Raw genomic sequence first — 15,161 nt, 5'->3', positions numbered from 1 at the left:
GACTGGGACTAAAAAAAGCCAAACTCACAATGGCACCTGGCTGCTGCCTACTGTTGCAGCAAACCCAGCCTCAGAGACTGAAATAACAACAATGGCTCCAGTTTGGGTTACATTTTGAAGGGTGGGCTGGTTGTTGGGCTTCCCCCTTGCCTCTGCCTCTCAAACAGGTAACAATAGCCCATTTTTCTTCCCCTGTCTGGGTCACTTTTTCAGCCTCTGGGCTGACAGAACAGACCGTCCACTGTTGAGGGGCAGCATCAGGGTCGAAGGAGCCTCAGGCATTGACATACATATATACATATATACACATACATATATATATATATATATACATATATATATATATATATATATATATATATATATATACATATACATATATACATATACACATATATATATATATATATATATATATACATATATATATATATATATATATATATATATATATATATATATATATATATATATATATATATATACATATATATATACATATATATATATATATATATATATATATATATATATATATATATATATATATATATATATATATATATATATATATATATATATATATATATATATATATATATATATATATATACACACACACACACATATATATATATATATACACACACATATATATATACATATATATACATACACATATATATATATATACATACACATATATATATATACATACACATATATACATATACATACACATATATACATACACATATATAATATATATATATATATATATATATATATATACACACACACACACATATATATATATATATATATATATATATATATATATATATATATATATATATATATATATATATATATATATATATATATATATATATAACATATATATATACACACACATATATATATATATATATATATATATATATATACACATATATACATACACACACATATATATATATATATATATATATATATATATATATATATATATATAAAATGGACCAATAGACTCAGGTGCTCTGGACGGAGACCAGTGAAGGATATTAGAAGCACTTTTCCGGTGATCTCTTGCTTTACTGAGCAGCCTCCAACTGAGCTTGAAGACGTAGCTTGTAAAAACTGTGCCAAAACCAGGAAGTGGACTACTATTTAACCATTGACATGAATAAAATGTATAAAAACCACCAGATCCCTCAGGACGGAGATCAGTGAAGGATATCAGAAGTCTCTTTCCCGGTGCTGGCTGAGTGTTACTGAGCAGCCTCCAACTGAGCTTGAAGACGTAGATGTGACGTGAGCAACCTGTCTGAAAGTGTGAAGTCTTCTGGTAGCTGTGAGAGAGAAATCTCAATCATTCCCAATCTTACAGAGACGGAGAGCGTAGGTATATGTAAGGAGATAACATAGACACAGGCTAATTACTGATCACTAACATGCTAGTTAACATTAGTAATTACTGATCACTAACATGCTAGTTAACATTAGTAATTAAACCTAAACAGATAATGGAAGTCCAAACTGCCTGTGAGCTTCTCCTGTACTATACGGTAATTCCTCTACTGTGTGACAGTAAGTCTCGTGGTTATGACCCAATCGTTAGCCTATTTTTATAAAAGCGTCTGCTACGGAGCCATAACGTGAGCTACAAGGTAATGGAGCCTTTTATACATTGTCGTGGTTTCTTTAGAAATAAACAACGGAGAAATAGAGTCTTTAAACGCGTGGTCAGTGTAATGCTAACAAGAGGTGATCGCTTTGTAGCAACAAAATGGCGCTATGCGAGGTTCGAGTTCTGAAGCGAAGCTTACCCCCCCTTGGCCTCAGGTCTGTGCTGCCTTAAAACCCAACACCACACACATGCAGGCTATCACATGACCCCAGCACGCTGCTCACATACCCACAACCAGGTCACACAGTCCAGGTTCCTCTCGGTCACTCTACTTCCTTCTTCAGTTTAGTTCATTTGTTTACACATACACAAATACTACAGATTAATATACACATAATCAATAATCAAAAGAAGATGTAATGGAGAGATGCAGAGGGGCTTAGGGTACGTTTCCACGTGGCCGGCTATTTTCATAAACTGACATTTCAACCTCTCAGTTTTCAAAAATAACATCGTGCACAGCTGTCAGTTTTCAGAAAAGTGTTCGTTTACACGTACCACGTGTATATATGCCGTCAAGAGCACGCCAAACCTGCAGGTGGCGGTGTAACGAGAAGCTCAAGCCCACGTTAGCCAATCAGAATCCAGAAAATAGCAACAACAGCAACCAATCACTTCATCTCTCTTCTCTTCCTCGGCTGTCTAAACCTCCGTTTGTCTCAGTTTACGTGCAAACAAAGTCTTCCAAAATCTCCACTCAAAATAGCCATGTACGTGTAAACGGGGTATTAATCTGGGCACTCTCCATTGCAAAGTTATAATCGTTAACGAAAAAAACGAAATAACGAAAACTAGGTGGGAAAACCGGAAGGTATCGCGAGTATCTCTTCTCGTGACATTCCTACTCCATCGCATACTCAAATTAAAATAAGCTAAAATACTGATAAGAAAAGAAAGAAAAAAAAACGTAGCCAAAAATGACATATAATATCAAATCAACAGAATAAACATGAAAGATAAAATAATATTAGGACTCATGGTTTGTTTACAAGACATGCCATAAGGAGGGATAACATTGCACAGACAAAACAACAGCTTTAACAGATTTAAAGGCCTGGTCACACCATAAAGTGTCTAGAGCTGCAAAGATTAATAGATTCATCTATCTATTTTTATAGATAGATATTTATTGATCCCAAAAATGGAAAATTATATTACATAATCGAGCAATCAGTCATTTTTTAGGACAAAAAATGAATTCTCTGATGTCAGCTTGTTAAATATGAATATTGTTCTAGTGTCTTCTCTCCTCTGGGACAGTAAACAGAATATATTTGAGTTTCGGACAAAATAAGATGTTTGAGGACGTCATTTTGGGCTTTTTGGGAAACACTGATCCACATTTTTCACAATTTTCTGACATTTTAGAGACCAAACAACTAATAAATTAATCGAGAAAATAACCGACAGATCAATGGACAGGATAAACACGCCAAAAAGCGATTATGCGTTTTGATAACAATTCAATATGTCATACGAATTGGCGTGTTATACATACACCACTTCATGACATCAGTCTGTAGTCTGAGATGGCCTCACTACATTATGTACATGGTAAACAAGTAGGGCTGCAACTATGGATTCCTTTCACGCAGATAGCTCAAAATGTGTACAGATAGCACTAGAGGTGTGGAAATGAATCAAATAATTGATGCATGGAATCGTGGACATGGATGATTCTGCATCGATAATCGGCCGGCTCATAATCCATTATTTCTGTTTATAATGTAATGTCGGCCTAACAACATTTCTGTTTACATATTCTGGTATGTTAACACATTCAGGATGTGCCATGTGCTCAGTGCTGTATAGTTTTATGTATCCAAGTGATTTAGTATTAGAGCACTGCAGAATGTTTGGATTTTGAAGCTTGAAAAGCTATGAATTAAATATCCTACATGGCTTTAACAGAAAAATTTATTTGACGCATCAAGATATCGAATCGCTGACATGATAATCGTAATCGAAGATTCACACCTCTAGATAACACGCCACTTGGCTTTAGAAAGTCGCCATGTATGTTTACACAAGGTTATGATGTCACGTTGCAGACTAATAAAACAAAGACGTGGTAAATATAAATGGCTCCTACATATAGTCTTTTCCTAAGCTGGTTGTGTGAAGGTTTTAGGGCTTTAAGGGATTGTGGTATTACAGGATTGCAGAATGTGTAGCTAAGAAGGACAAGCTGGAGAAATGGTGTTACATTGTGGGGCGCAACATGTCGTAAATTCAATCTAGAACTGATATTTCTCTCAGTATGACTCGGGGATAGGAAGGTCACAGCGGAAATAGGAGCCATTTAGGAGCAGCGTGTGTGTTGGCCTGAGAACGGAGCATTGATTGTCTGCTAAAGTAGTTTTGTAATGCCAGTGGGTGCACTGGGGCTTGTGGTGTTTGGCCAGGGGTTTGTCACTGAAAGTACACTCAGAGGTAAAAAGGGACAAACAAGAACAGGTTGTATATCTAATCAACTGAATAGGTTACAAGTAGAGCTGATCAATGCTGACAAAATCAAACATGATGTATTGATTTAGGGCCTTCAACTGAAAATGTGAGGATGTTTTATTGGATGTTGATGCTTTCAAACATTTCACTTGAAGTTATAATGTGGAAGATTTCCATTTAAATTGAAATAAATGTCTAAGTCTTGACCCGTTCATTATCTACTGATCTGCAGATCATTTTATCTCGATTAATCGTTTGGTCCATAAAATGTCAAAAAAAAGGAAACGGTGAAAATGGTGCAACAGAAACTACGCACTGTAGCTTTAAAAGAGGCTGACATCATTTTCTGCCATTTTTGCATGAAAAACTACTTCAATGATTAATTGATTACAAACAATAGTTGGCCAATTATTTTAGTATCGATCGACTAATCAATTAGGCTGAATAATCGTTGCAGCTCTAGCTGCTAGCTTAAAGGGATACTTCTTTGAATTTGTTGGGATGTGTTTTCCACATTGGCATTTGAGACATTAGTATTCCTCTCTGGCACTAGCTGGCACTGCTCGACTGCACACTAATGAGCGAGCTTGGAGCGAGCCGCACTAGGTTTATTGATGAATGTTGTTAAGAAGATGTCCCATCAATGCATCGACTCTGTGCTGCATTAGTTTGTTTACTGGTGTGTGTGGGAGGGAGACAGATTTCTGCAGACACAGTGTAATCCTGGACTCAGGCAGGAGGGACTGGATGTTGTGGTGGGGTTGTGGGGGTTGTATATGTGTGTGTTAGTCTGTGTGTGAGCATTAATGCGACCCTCCTACGAGGTCAGACACACACTGAAGTCCACTCTCCTAATCCTATTATCCGTGGCAGCGGCAGCTAGCTGGAGCCACACATTACGGTAAGCCTGATGCACGATATCTCAGTGAATTATGGCACTTGTTATGACAGCCAGCAGACCTCGGAGAGTAGCCAGCGTTCACACACGTTTACATGGACTACATTGCAAAACATTTCCATAATTTTTCAAGGACCCATCATGAAATTTCCTGGGCTATCCTCGATTAAATACGTTCTAGTGTATAGTCTTGCATTGCCAGACCACACAGCATTACGGGATGGGAGAAAAAAAAAAATGTGCTCTGGTTTATTGCCATTTCTTTAAACCAATCACAATCGTCTTGGGCGGCGCCAAGCTCCGGACGGAGCCACGGTGCCTCTGCTAAATAGTCTCAGGAAGGAACTGGTTTTGGTGGAACATGTGGACCTTCAGAAGTAGTTTTAGTCGTGCAACAGAAAACTCTGATTGGACAGATAGTCTAGCTAGCTGTCTGGATTTACCCTGCAGAGATCTGAGGAGCAGTTAACCATAGTCCTCACAAATCCACCGGAGGTTAGAACGCCAACACAGAGACAGAGGAAGGGGACGGGACATCCAGTCTTCTAGTGTATGGTAGGCATTAGTCGACTAATGCCTACCATACACTAGAAGACTCTGAAAAGACTAAAGTGTGACACCATCTCACGTCTAAAGATAATCTGTCATAATGCCTCGGAGTTATTAGTCACAGACTAGAATATTTCACTATAGAGACTTCAGACTTACGATAATATCAAACATGTTTGATTTTGTCGGAAAATCGAGACTGGAAAAAGACTGACTTGGGACTGGTGGCCGGGTTGGCCCAGTGGGTAGAGCAGGTGCACATATACGGAGAGGTTTATGCCTCGACACAGAGGTCTAGGGTTTGAATCCAACCTGTGATGATTTCCTGCATGTCTCCCCCGCTTCTCTCCCCTTTCTCAACTAGCTGTCCTGTCAAATAAAAGGAGGAAAAGCCCAAAAAATAATCAGCTGGGACTGAGTTTTATGACCTTACACCAAACGATTGAGACAACGGGAGAGCTCCCCGACTCCAGCAAGACTCTCAGGACAGCGGAAGCGCTTCGAAAAGTCGTTTGGTGTAAAGTCGGCATAACACTGAAATTATTTTGTCGACTAATCGATCCATTGATTTAATGGACAGATCTGTAAATCTAGGTTTCTTTTTTTTTTTAAGCCTGGAACATGAGATTTTGAAAGTCCATGACTTTTCCTGATTTTTCCATGACCGTGGGAAGCCTGAGTGAGTAGCACTTCGTAAGGTGACTGTGCTCCAAAGTCTTCAAAAGCCATTAGATAAATGGACCAAGGTGCCTCCACTCTCTTGGATGATCAATAAAAAAGTAATTTGGTCAGGAATAATAATAATAAGAGTTGCCTTCTGCTCTTCAGCAGCTCCTTTGACTCATAGATAATAACTACAGGAAACCAATAGAAATAAAGAATTAATGAGAGGGTGGCCGCAGAGTCTACAGCTAACCTCAAAGTGTGTGTTAGGTTATCTGCTCAGCGCAGAGCTCCCATCCTCAGCAGGAGGCTTGGTTTACATTCCTTAAAGGGTATTGAGCGAGAACGCTGTAACCGGCAGCCACAAACTGGGCTGCAATGTAACCCTATAATGCAATTTAGTGCACTCTCCATCCACTAAAAGTTTTTGCTGCTGACAGGCTCAGATTATTATTCTAAGTGTCTGACAACATTATGGGATGGATACCTACAGAGATAGACCTTTTATATCCATGTAAATAATCAGGACTTTTAGCGTGTATAGAGCCAGCATATCTCCACCAGACTCCATGTAAATAATCAGGACTTTTAGCGTGTATAGAACCAGCATATCTCCACCAGACTCCATGTAAATAATCAGGACTTTTAGCGTGTATAGAACCAGCATATCTCCACCAGACTCCATGTAAATAATCAGGACTTTTAGCGTGTATAGAACCAGCATATCTCCACCAGACTCCATGTAAATAATCAGGGCTTTTAGCGTGTATAGAGCCAGCATATCTCCACCAGACTCCATGTAAATAATCAGGGCTTTTAGCGTGTATAGAGCCAGCATATCTCCACCAGACTCCATGTAAATAATCAGGACTTTTAGCGTGTATAGAACCAGCATATCTCCACCAGACTCCATGTAAATAATCAGGACTTTTAGCATGTATAGAGCCAGCATATTTCCACATGTAAATGGGTGCATTTAAGGTTCGTTTTAACTAACCCTGAGTGGTGATTGTTGGAACAGTGGAAAGATGAACCAAGACGGCTTTTGAAATGGAGATGGTCCGATACAGATACCAGTATCGGTTCCGATACTGCCTAAAACGCTGGTATCGGTAAGTACTGGAGTTTATGCACCGATCCGATACCACGTAATCAAGCCCTAATGTACGTTAAAGTAGTTTATTTATGTTCTTTTTACGTTATAACTGACTGTCAAACTGGAAAATTAAAGAAAGTTCTGGGGCATTTGTGTTTGTTCATGTTTCACAAAGAGTTTAACTTGAGCCAGACTGACAAAGATAGAAATCATATCACATCCATACAGAGATAGTAGTATACAGCTGTTATACATCATATCATCATACAGAGATAGTAGTATACAGCTGTTATACATCATATCACATCCATACAGAGATAGTAGTATACAGCTGTTATACATCATATCATCATACAGAGATAGTAGTATACAGCTGTTATACATCATATCACATCCATACAGAGATAGTAGTATACAGCTGTTATACATCATATCACATCTATTCAGAGATAGTAGTATACAGCTGTTATACATCATATCACATCTATACAGAGATAGTAGTATACAGCTGTTATACATCATATCACATCTATACAGAGATAGTAGTATACAGCTGTTAAAACATAATAAAATATATGACACACTGGTATCGGATCGGTATTCGGTATCGGCCGATACGCAAGTTCAGGTATCGGAATCGGTATCGGGAAGCAAAAAAATGGTATCGGACCATCTCTACTTTGAAATGTGCAAGTTGGGTCGGTTTCATGTTAAAAAAAAAGAAAAAGTTCTATCTCTGTAGGGATCCTTCCCATAATGTCAGAAATTTAGAATAATCAGAGCCTGTCAGTGGCAAGCATATTTAGTGCACGGAAATTGACGGTGTGCAATTACCCATTAATGTTACATTGCAGTTTTTTTCTTGCTTAATGGTCCTTTTTCACAGCACACATGTTGACTTGTCATAGTAGGAAAAGCACAGCTGAAGTTGATAACCTTAACAATGGCTCAGTTCCATCAAGTGTCCCAGTAAGATATTTCAGTGAGTCAGCATGAACAATACCATGACCTCTCCTAAGTGGAATGCAGCCATCATTAATGGTTTAATACCAGGACCTCTCCTAAGTGGAATGCAGCCATCAGTAATGGTTTAATACCAGGGTCTCTCCTAAGTGGAATGCAGCCATCATTAATGGGTTTGAATACACCTACTATGACATGTCAACATGTCTGCTGTGAAAAAGGTCTTGCACCAATTTCAAAGACTGTTCTTCCCATCAGTCAGACAGTCAATTAGATTTTAATCCATCCATCCATCCATCTTCGTCCGCTTATCCGGTGTCGGGTCGCGGGGGGAGCAGCTCCAGCAGGGGACCCCAAACTTCCCTTTCCCGAGCAACATTAACCAGCTCCGACTGGGGATCGAGGCGTTCCCAGGCCAGGTTGGAGATATAATCCCTCCACCTAGTCCTGGGTCTTCCCCGAGGCCTCCTCCCAGCTGGACCTCCCTCCACCTAGTCCTGGGTCTTCCCCGAGGCCTCCTCCCAGCTGGACCTCCCTCCACCTAGTCCTGGGTCTTCCCCGAGGCCTCCTCCCAGCTGGACCTCCCTCCACCTAGTCCTGGGTCTTCCCCGAGGCCTCCTCCCAGCTGGACGGGCCTGGAACACCTCCCTAGGGAGGCGCCCAGGGGGCATCCTTACCAGATGCCCGAACCACCTCAACTGGCTCCTTTCGACGCAAAGGAGCAGCGGCTCTACTCCGAGCTCCTCACGGATGACTGAGCTTCTCACCCTATCTCTAAGGGAGACGCCAGCCACCCTCCTGAGGAAACCCATTTCGGCCGCTTGTACCCTGGATCTCGTTCTTTCGGTCATGACCCATTAGATTTTAAGATATACCAAATTTAAGAGGATAGCTCATTTATCAATGTCGATAGAATATCTAGCTATTGCCCAGCCCTAACCTGTATACATGTCCAAAGAATGCGCCTATACAGTATGGATGTGTTTTTAACAGAGGTTCCTTTCAGTTGTTTTCCTCTGTGAGGCCAGCAGTCCTGTCGGCAGCAGTACAGCCTTGATGAGGTATTCAGGAGAAATAAAAAAGGGCGAAGAGAGCGATCAAAAGCGATCAATCACCACACCGCTGTGCCTCGGTCCACTCTGACAGCTTTCAGCCCATTATCATCATAACACAACCGACGTGGCCTCCTTGATCTCAATCAGCAATCGCTCGCTGCCTGTCTGCTGGACTAGAGTAACGATAATTAAAGTCTCGTCATCGTCAAAGAAGGAGGAGGTTTAATTCATCATTGGAGGAGGCAGGGAACTGCTCGATTGCAGCCCAGGCAATCATCGAGCTGATATAGATTCAGTCATGAGGCCATAAAGACGATTAGATGAGTCATCAACACAGCCGGGCAGGAGAAAACTACAGCTAATTGTGCTGTGCATGACTCATGATCTGCGTGTGAACATAAGGTCTTCTGTAGTCTAACATTGTCAGCTCTATGTCCACAGCGCTGTAGAGTAAGGTCTGGCTACACCACAGATGCATTCTAGGATAAGGAGGAAAAAAACTCTCTGGATTGTTTGCATTTCTTTAAACCAATCACAATGGTCTTGGTCAATGGTCTCGCTAAGCTCCAGACGCAGCGATTGTGGCTCTGCTAAATAGTCTCAAGAAGGAACTGGTTCTGGTGGAACATTTGCACCCCGCAAAAGAAAACGCCACATCCAATATGAAATGAAGTCAACTGTTGACGTAATACAGTACCGTGAGCTATTTAAATGAGCTGATACATGGTTAAACCTCATTGGCTCTTACCAGTGTATCTCCGTGTGTACTTCGTCCACAGCAATCCCACCAATCAGTCCCATAACCTCCCAGTTAGAGAGGAAATGACCTAAACATATTCTTTATAAATCTGTAAAATCATTCCCTGAAAGAACCAAGCAGACCTGCCTTGTAGCACAATCCAAATTTTCTCCAAAACCTGACATTTTCAGCGTGTAGCTCGCTAACTCGGAATATGTTGTTGTTCCCGAAGCGAAGGGATTTGGAGAACAGCAACACACAGAGAGGTGAAGGTGAGGGACGTGCCGGATGTCAGGCTTTATCCTGGAAATGCACTCTCATTGACCCAGACTAGGGGTCCTGTAAACTGGGCGTGCTTCTTTAAAAGACTTGAAAGGTCAGGGAAAGGGCAGTTGCAACGCCAAATCTCTGGACTACCGCTTGCCCTTATTTACAGGAAGCTTTTAAAAAAGGATCAATCTGCTGTAGGAAAGTATATAATGTAAAAAAGTGTCTATGGCAGTGCACTATGACCCATATTAGGTGTTCCTGATGCTCACCGTGCCCACATGGGCAGCACAGCTTTCCAAGAAACACACGGAGGCACCAGTCCACATTCAGGGAAACCACTGCGTGTCAGAAGTGTTTTCACTCACAACAAATAACTCAGCCGCGTCAGAGTCTCACATCGATTGGGAGGAAGCCGATTTCTGAGAAAATGGGAACTACTTTAACTGTGCTTCACTTTTCTTTACATCTTCACACCTGTTTGCTGGGATGTAGGGCTGCAACTTATGATTATTTTCATAGTCGATTAATCTGTGGATTATTTTCTCGATTAATGGATCAATTGTTTGGTCTCTTAACGAAAAAATGTGGATCAGCGTTTCCCAAAGCCCAAGATGACGTCATCAAATATCCTTTTTTGTCAATAACTCAAAAGATATTCACTTTACTGTCACAGAGGAGACAGTAAGACTGTTTTTTTTTTTTTAAAGCGAATTATCGATCATCAAAAATAGTGGGCGATTAATTCAATAGTTGACAACTAGATAGATAGATCCCAAACTGGGAAATTTCTGTGTGTAATTGATTAATCTATTAATCTTTGCAGCTCTACCAGAATGAAATGATTTATTTCAGCTGTGTAAACCTGCACCAAGTTTGAATATTTTTCAAATTTACTTAATAAACTACAAACAGTCTCTCTGCAGCAGTTTAACCTTGCAACAGTGGTTACTAACTAAGGAGACTGAAACCCTGGCTGCTGGATTGAGCTGAACTGCTGCTCAGCCTTTAATTTTTAACTTTTCCCTCCACTGCTCTAGGCTGACTCCAGGGTAACCGTAACCCAACCCCTCTGAATGGGACCGGAGGCTCGGACACCACACAAACTTGCACGACTCGCCTGAGGGCCACTACTGTGTCACAAATGGGAAATCATTGCGATTTAATTCAGGAAATCTAATCAGTATGAAGCCTGCAGGGGAAGCTGTGGCTGTAGTCATGATTGGATCTGTGAAAGTGTTTATGGTGTGTGAAATAAAGAGCTATAAAAACAAAAGGTCAAACTACTGTAGTAATGTGGTTCAGTCTGCTCTGAAAACATCACTTAGGTTGTCCCAAAAACATTTGGCGAGGAAGCAGCACACTAGCCTGGTCCTACCAGACTCTGGTACACTAGCCTGGTCCTACCAGACTCTGGTACTCTAGCCTGGTCCTACCAGACTCTGGTACTCTAGCCTGGTCCTACCAGACTCTGGTACTCTAGCCTGGTCCTACCAGACTCTGGTCCCCTAGCCTGGTCCTACCAGACTCTGGTCCCCTAGCCTGGTCCTACCAGACTCTGGTACTCTAGCCTGGTCCTACCAGACTCTGGTCCCCTAGCCTGGTCCTACCAGACTCTGGTCCCCTAGCCTGGTCCTACCAGACTCTGGTACATTAGCCTGGTCCTACCAGACTCTGGTCCATTTCATTAGTCCAGAGAGTCTGGCCACTCTCCACCTACACTCTCCGTCTCTGTAAGATTGGGAATGATTGAGATTTCTCTCTCACAGCTACCAGAAGACTTCACACTTTTAGACACGTTGCTCACGTCACATCTACGTCTTCAAGCTCAGTTGGAGGCTGCTCAGTAACACTCAGCCAGCACCGGGAAAGAGACTTCTGATATCCTCCACTGGTCTCCGTTCAAAAGGCACATAGGCGTAGATTATGTGAGATTTCGTCATGAGTCATTTTGTACCCACCACTATTTTTTAAAACCTCGAACTCGAACGAAAAAAAAATAAAGTTCATAACACATAGGCCTATAATTCGTGAACCACAGATAACCAACAAATCCACAAAAAGCTCTATCCCCCCCACAGGACAGACCAGACACAGCCGCTCTGCTGCGGACTTTATAGGACATATGAGAACCGTGGGGAGTCAACCCACAGCCGCTCCGCTGCCCTGCTGAAAATGTGAAGCAGAAACGCTTAATGTCAGATAACATCCATAATAACTGGACTTTCGGTTAGATTTTTTGACAGTTTTCAGTGGTTATGATGAGCAATATGAGAGAGAAATTTGGTGATCATTGATTGTTGTTGAGGTAGTCCTGCTACATTCAACCACGTTAAGCTTTTTCCTTATAGGCTCTAATGAAGCAGAAACGCTTATCAGATAACGTCTATAATAATAATAAGACTTTTCCAATTAAACGGGAGAGAGAGGAACAAGAGGGATTAGGAGCATCTTCAGCCAGAGGACATTATTTCTTCAGCTTCTTCTTGCCTTGTCACCCCGATGGGAGGTGTGCCAATAACATCGGAGCAGGTGAATCGGTCGTGCTATTAACGTCATCGCTACACTATGGCTTAGTGAAACCGAAATTAAATAAACTGCCTTGTTTTCTTTTTACCATGGCTATATGACGCTTACTGCAGAATGGATTTCAAGGACTTTGCCTCCAATGTTTATATTTTTTCTGCGAATCTTTAAATTAACATGTTGTAAACATGAGTTGAATTTGCACCAGAGCGCCGCCACGCCTTGATGCTTTTATAGTTCGCACCCTGCATTAAACCACGTTAAGCGTTGTGGAATGCCTGTCTAATGGTTTTTGAAAACTTAAGGCTTCTTCATAAAACGTGTCGGACATCACCACATTTTTGAGTACATTTTTATTAATTTACATTAGTAATCTACAGGACAGCGTCTTTCAAAATATGACCTGCGCAAAAGAGAAAAAAAAAATTGAATATCATTGTACCCAGCACTTCTGGAAATGCACTTCCAAATGCGTCTCTGTCCCCAGCACATTTCAAACCAAACTGACGCCCATGCAAAGGCAACAGGCTCTGGTGGTCCAGTTTACATGTACGGTCTATGAATTTGCCCCAAGGACTTAAAGGTCAGGCTGGCTTGGCCTCCGCAGCTTCAATTTTCTTTTTTTACAAAAAAGAAAAAAGATCCTTCATCTGAGTATTTCCAGCACTACAGAGATCAACAGGCTTCAATTAAAACCTTACGATTCCCCACATTGGATCTAAATGTTTTTAATGTATAAGCTTTGAGCTCTAAAAAAGGTATATGTGCAGTTCAGTATCCCAAATTATTTTCCAAAAACTGAGTGTTAGGGTCACTATAAAACACCTGTTAAAACAGCACAGGTGGTTTAGCAGGTTCATAATTAAGGACATCGTATGGGGAATTTGGAACACTAAACTGCACGTATACCCAACTCTAATATGCACGTTAACACAGCAAGTAATGATGAAAAGCAAAAGTTAGGAAACTCACTTGTAGCTCGTTGTTGTTGGCCATCACGTGCACGCGCAGACAGCCAATTAGACGGTGACGCCAGGTGACTTCAGCAAATGTTGGTGTCACTTTACAGCCGAACAATCATCGTGTGGCTCAACGCAAACAGTCCAGCAGTCAGGTAGTCCTGTGAAATGTACAAATAAAAGAGCGCTCAACAGTCCCGGGGAAAGCAGAGTTTGGTGCACCGAGACCGAGTAACGGCACAAATAAAAGCAAATGAAGAAATTGTTAACATCGCGACGTCTGGCGGCCCGAGAGAGCAGCAGGTGAGACCGTCACCCCCTGGCAGCAGGACGTCAACTCCTCTCCGACTCCGGTCCGCATCACGCAGCGCGGTCTGACGGGGAGCAGGCTTCTCATGCTCGGGGAGGGGGGGAACTCTGGTAGGAAACCCGAAACCCACCAGGATTCACGCGCTCCCCCCTGCTCCGGAGTATCAGCGTGAACTAAAAAGGCCGTTGTTCCCTGTTCCCTGTTCCCCGCCGTGGTGCACTCCTGCTCGGCTCTGCGGAAAGCTCCGAGCCGGTGAGTGCGATGCTGGGAGTAGGGAACAGATATCAAGTCACTTTAATATGGAGGAATCATGCAGCTTCCGGTTGCACCCTTCACAATAAAACCTGCACCTGCCATAGACGGTATATAAGAATGGACCAGCAGGTCCTGTGTCTCTGTACGAGACCCGTGAAGGATATCAGAAGTCTCTTTCCCGGTGCTGGCTGAGCGTTACTGCGCAGCCTCCAACTGAGCTTGAAGACGTAGATGTGACGTGAGCAACGTGTCTGAAAGTAATAAACTACATCTGAGTTGTTGTTGTTCCTCCTTTCATTAGCCTAATCAAACCTCTACGTGGCACTAAGACACTCACTTAAATAAGTAGGCATACATAGTTTATTTTAGCTACAAAAGTTAGATAAATAGCATCAGAATATAAATCAACCGAAGATCACGACACACTTCAATTTGTTTATCATGCTAGTTAAAATATTTAAGATTTCAAATCAGATATTTAGATATTTTATTGGTGTAAACAATCCAATGCCTACTTCCCATTAAATGAACACTTTTTGTTCTACCTCACACCTTCCCAAAACCAAGAGACCCTTTCAGGGCAAGGAACATAAGTCTTCTGAACTCCTCTTCTTCTGTAACCCCTCTCGGGAGGAAAAGGCAAAGGCTACATGTTGATCAATAAGGAATGCGGCAGCTCCCATCCTCCTGATTATAGAAGTCAAGCTGGCATTTCTGCGGGAACCCAAGAGGGGGGGATAGAA

The 15,161-nt window shown here is 41.5% G+C and overlaps 1 protein-coding gene across 1 annotated transcript in view; it reads right to left on the bottom strand.

Annotated features, from left to right (window-relative positions):
• Positions 1 to 14,572, bottom strand: part of pkn1b (protein kinase N1b) — a 94,652-nt gene extending 80,080 nt beyond the window's left edge. Inside the window, exon 1 of the mRNA XM_028599836.1 lies at positions 13,867 to 14,572. Coding sequence (XP_028455637.1) covers positions 13,867 to 13,890 — 24 coding nt within the window. The 5' untranslated portion in view covers positions 13,891 to 14,572. The remainder of the gene's footprint in view (positions 1 to 13,866) is intronic.
• Between the last annotated feature and the right edge of the window lie 589 nt (positions 14,573 to 15,161).

The sequence above is a fragment of the Perca flavescens genome, chromosome 15 (assembly GCF_004354835.1).
Source record: "Perca flavescens isolate YP-PL-M2 chromosome 15, PFLA_1.0, whole genome shotgun sequence".
Classification (NCBI taxonomy): Eukaryota; Metazoa; Chordata; class Actinopteri; order Perciformes; family Percidae; genus Perca; species Perca flavescens.
This window is presented reverse-complemented; position numbering and strand designations above follow the sequence as displayed.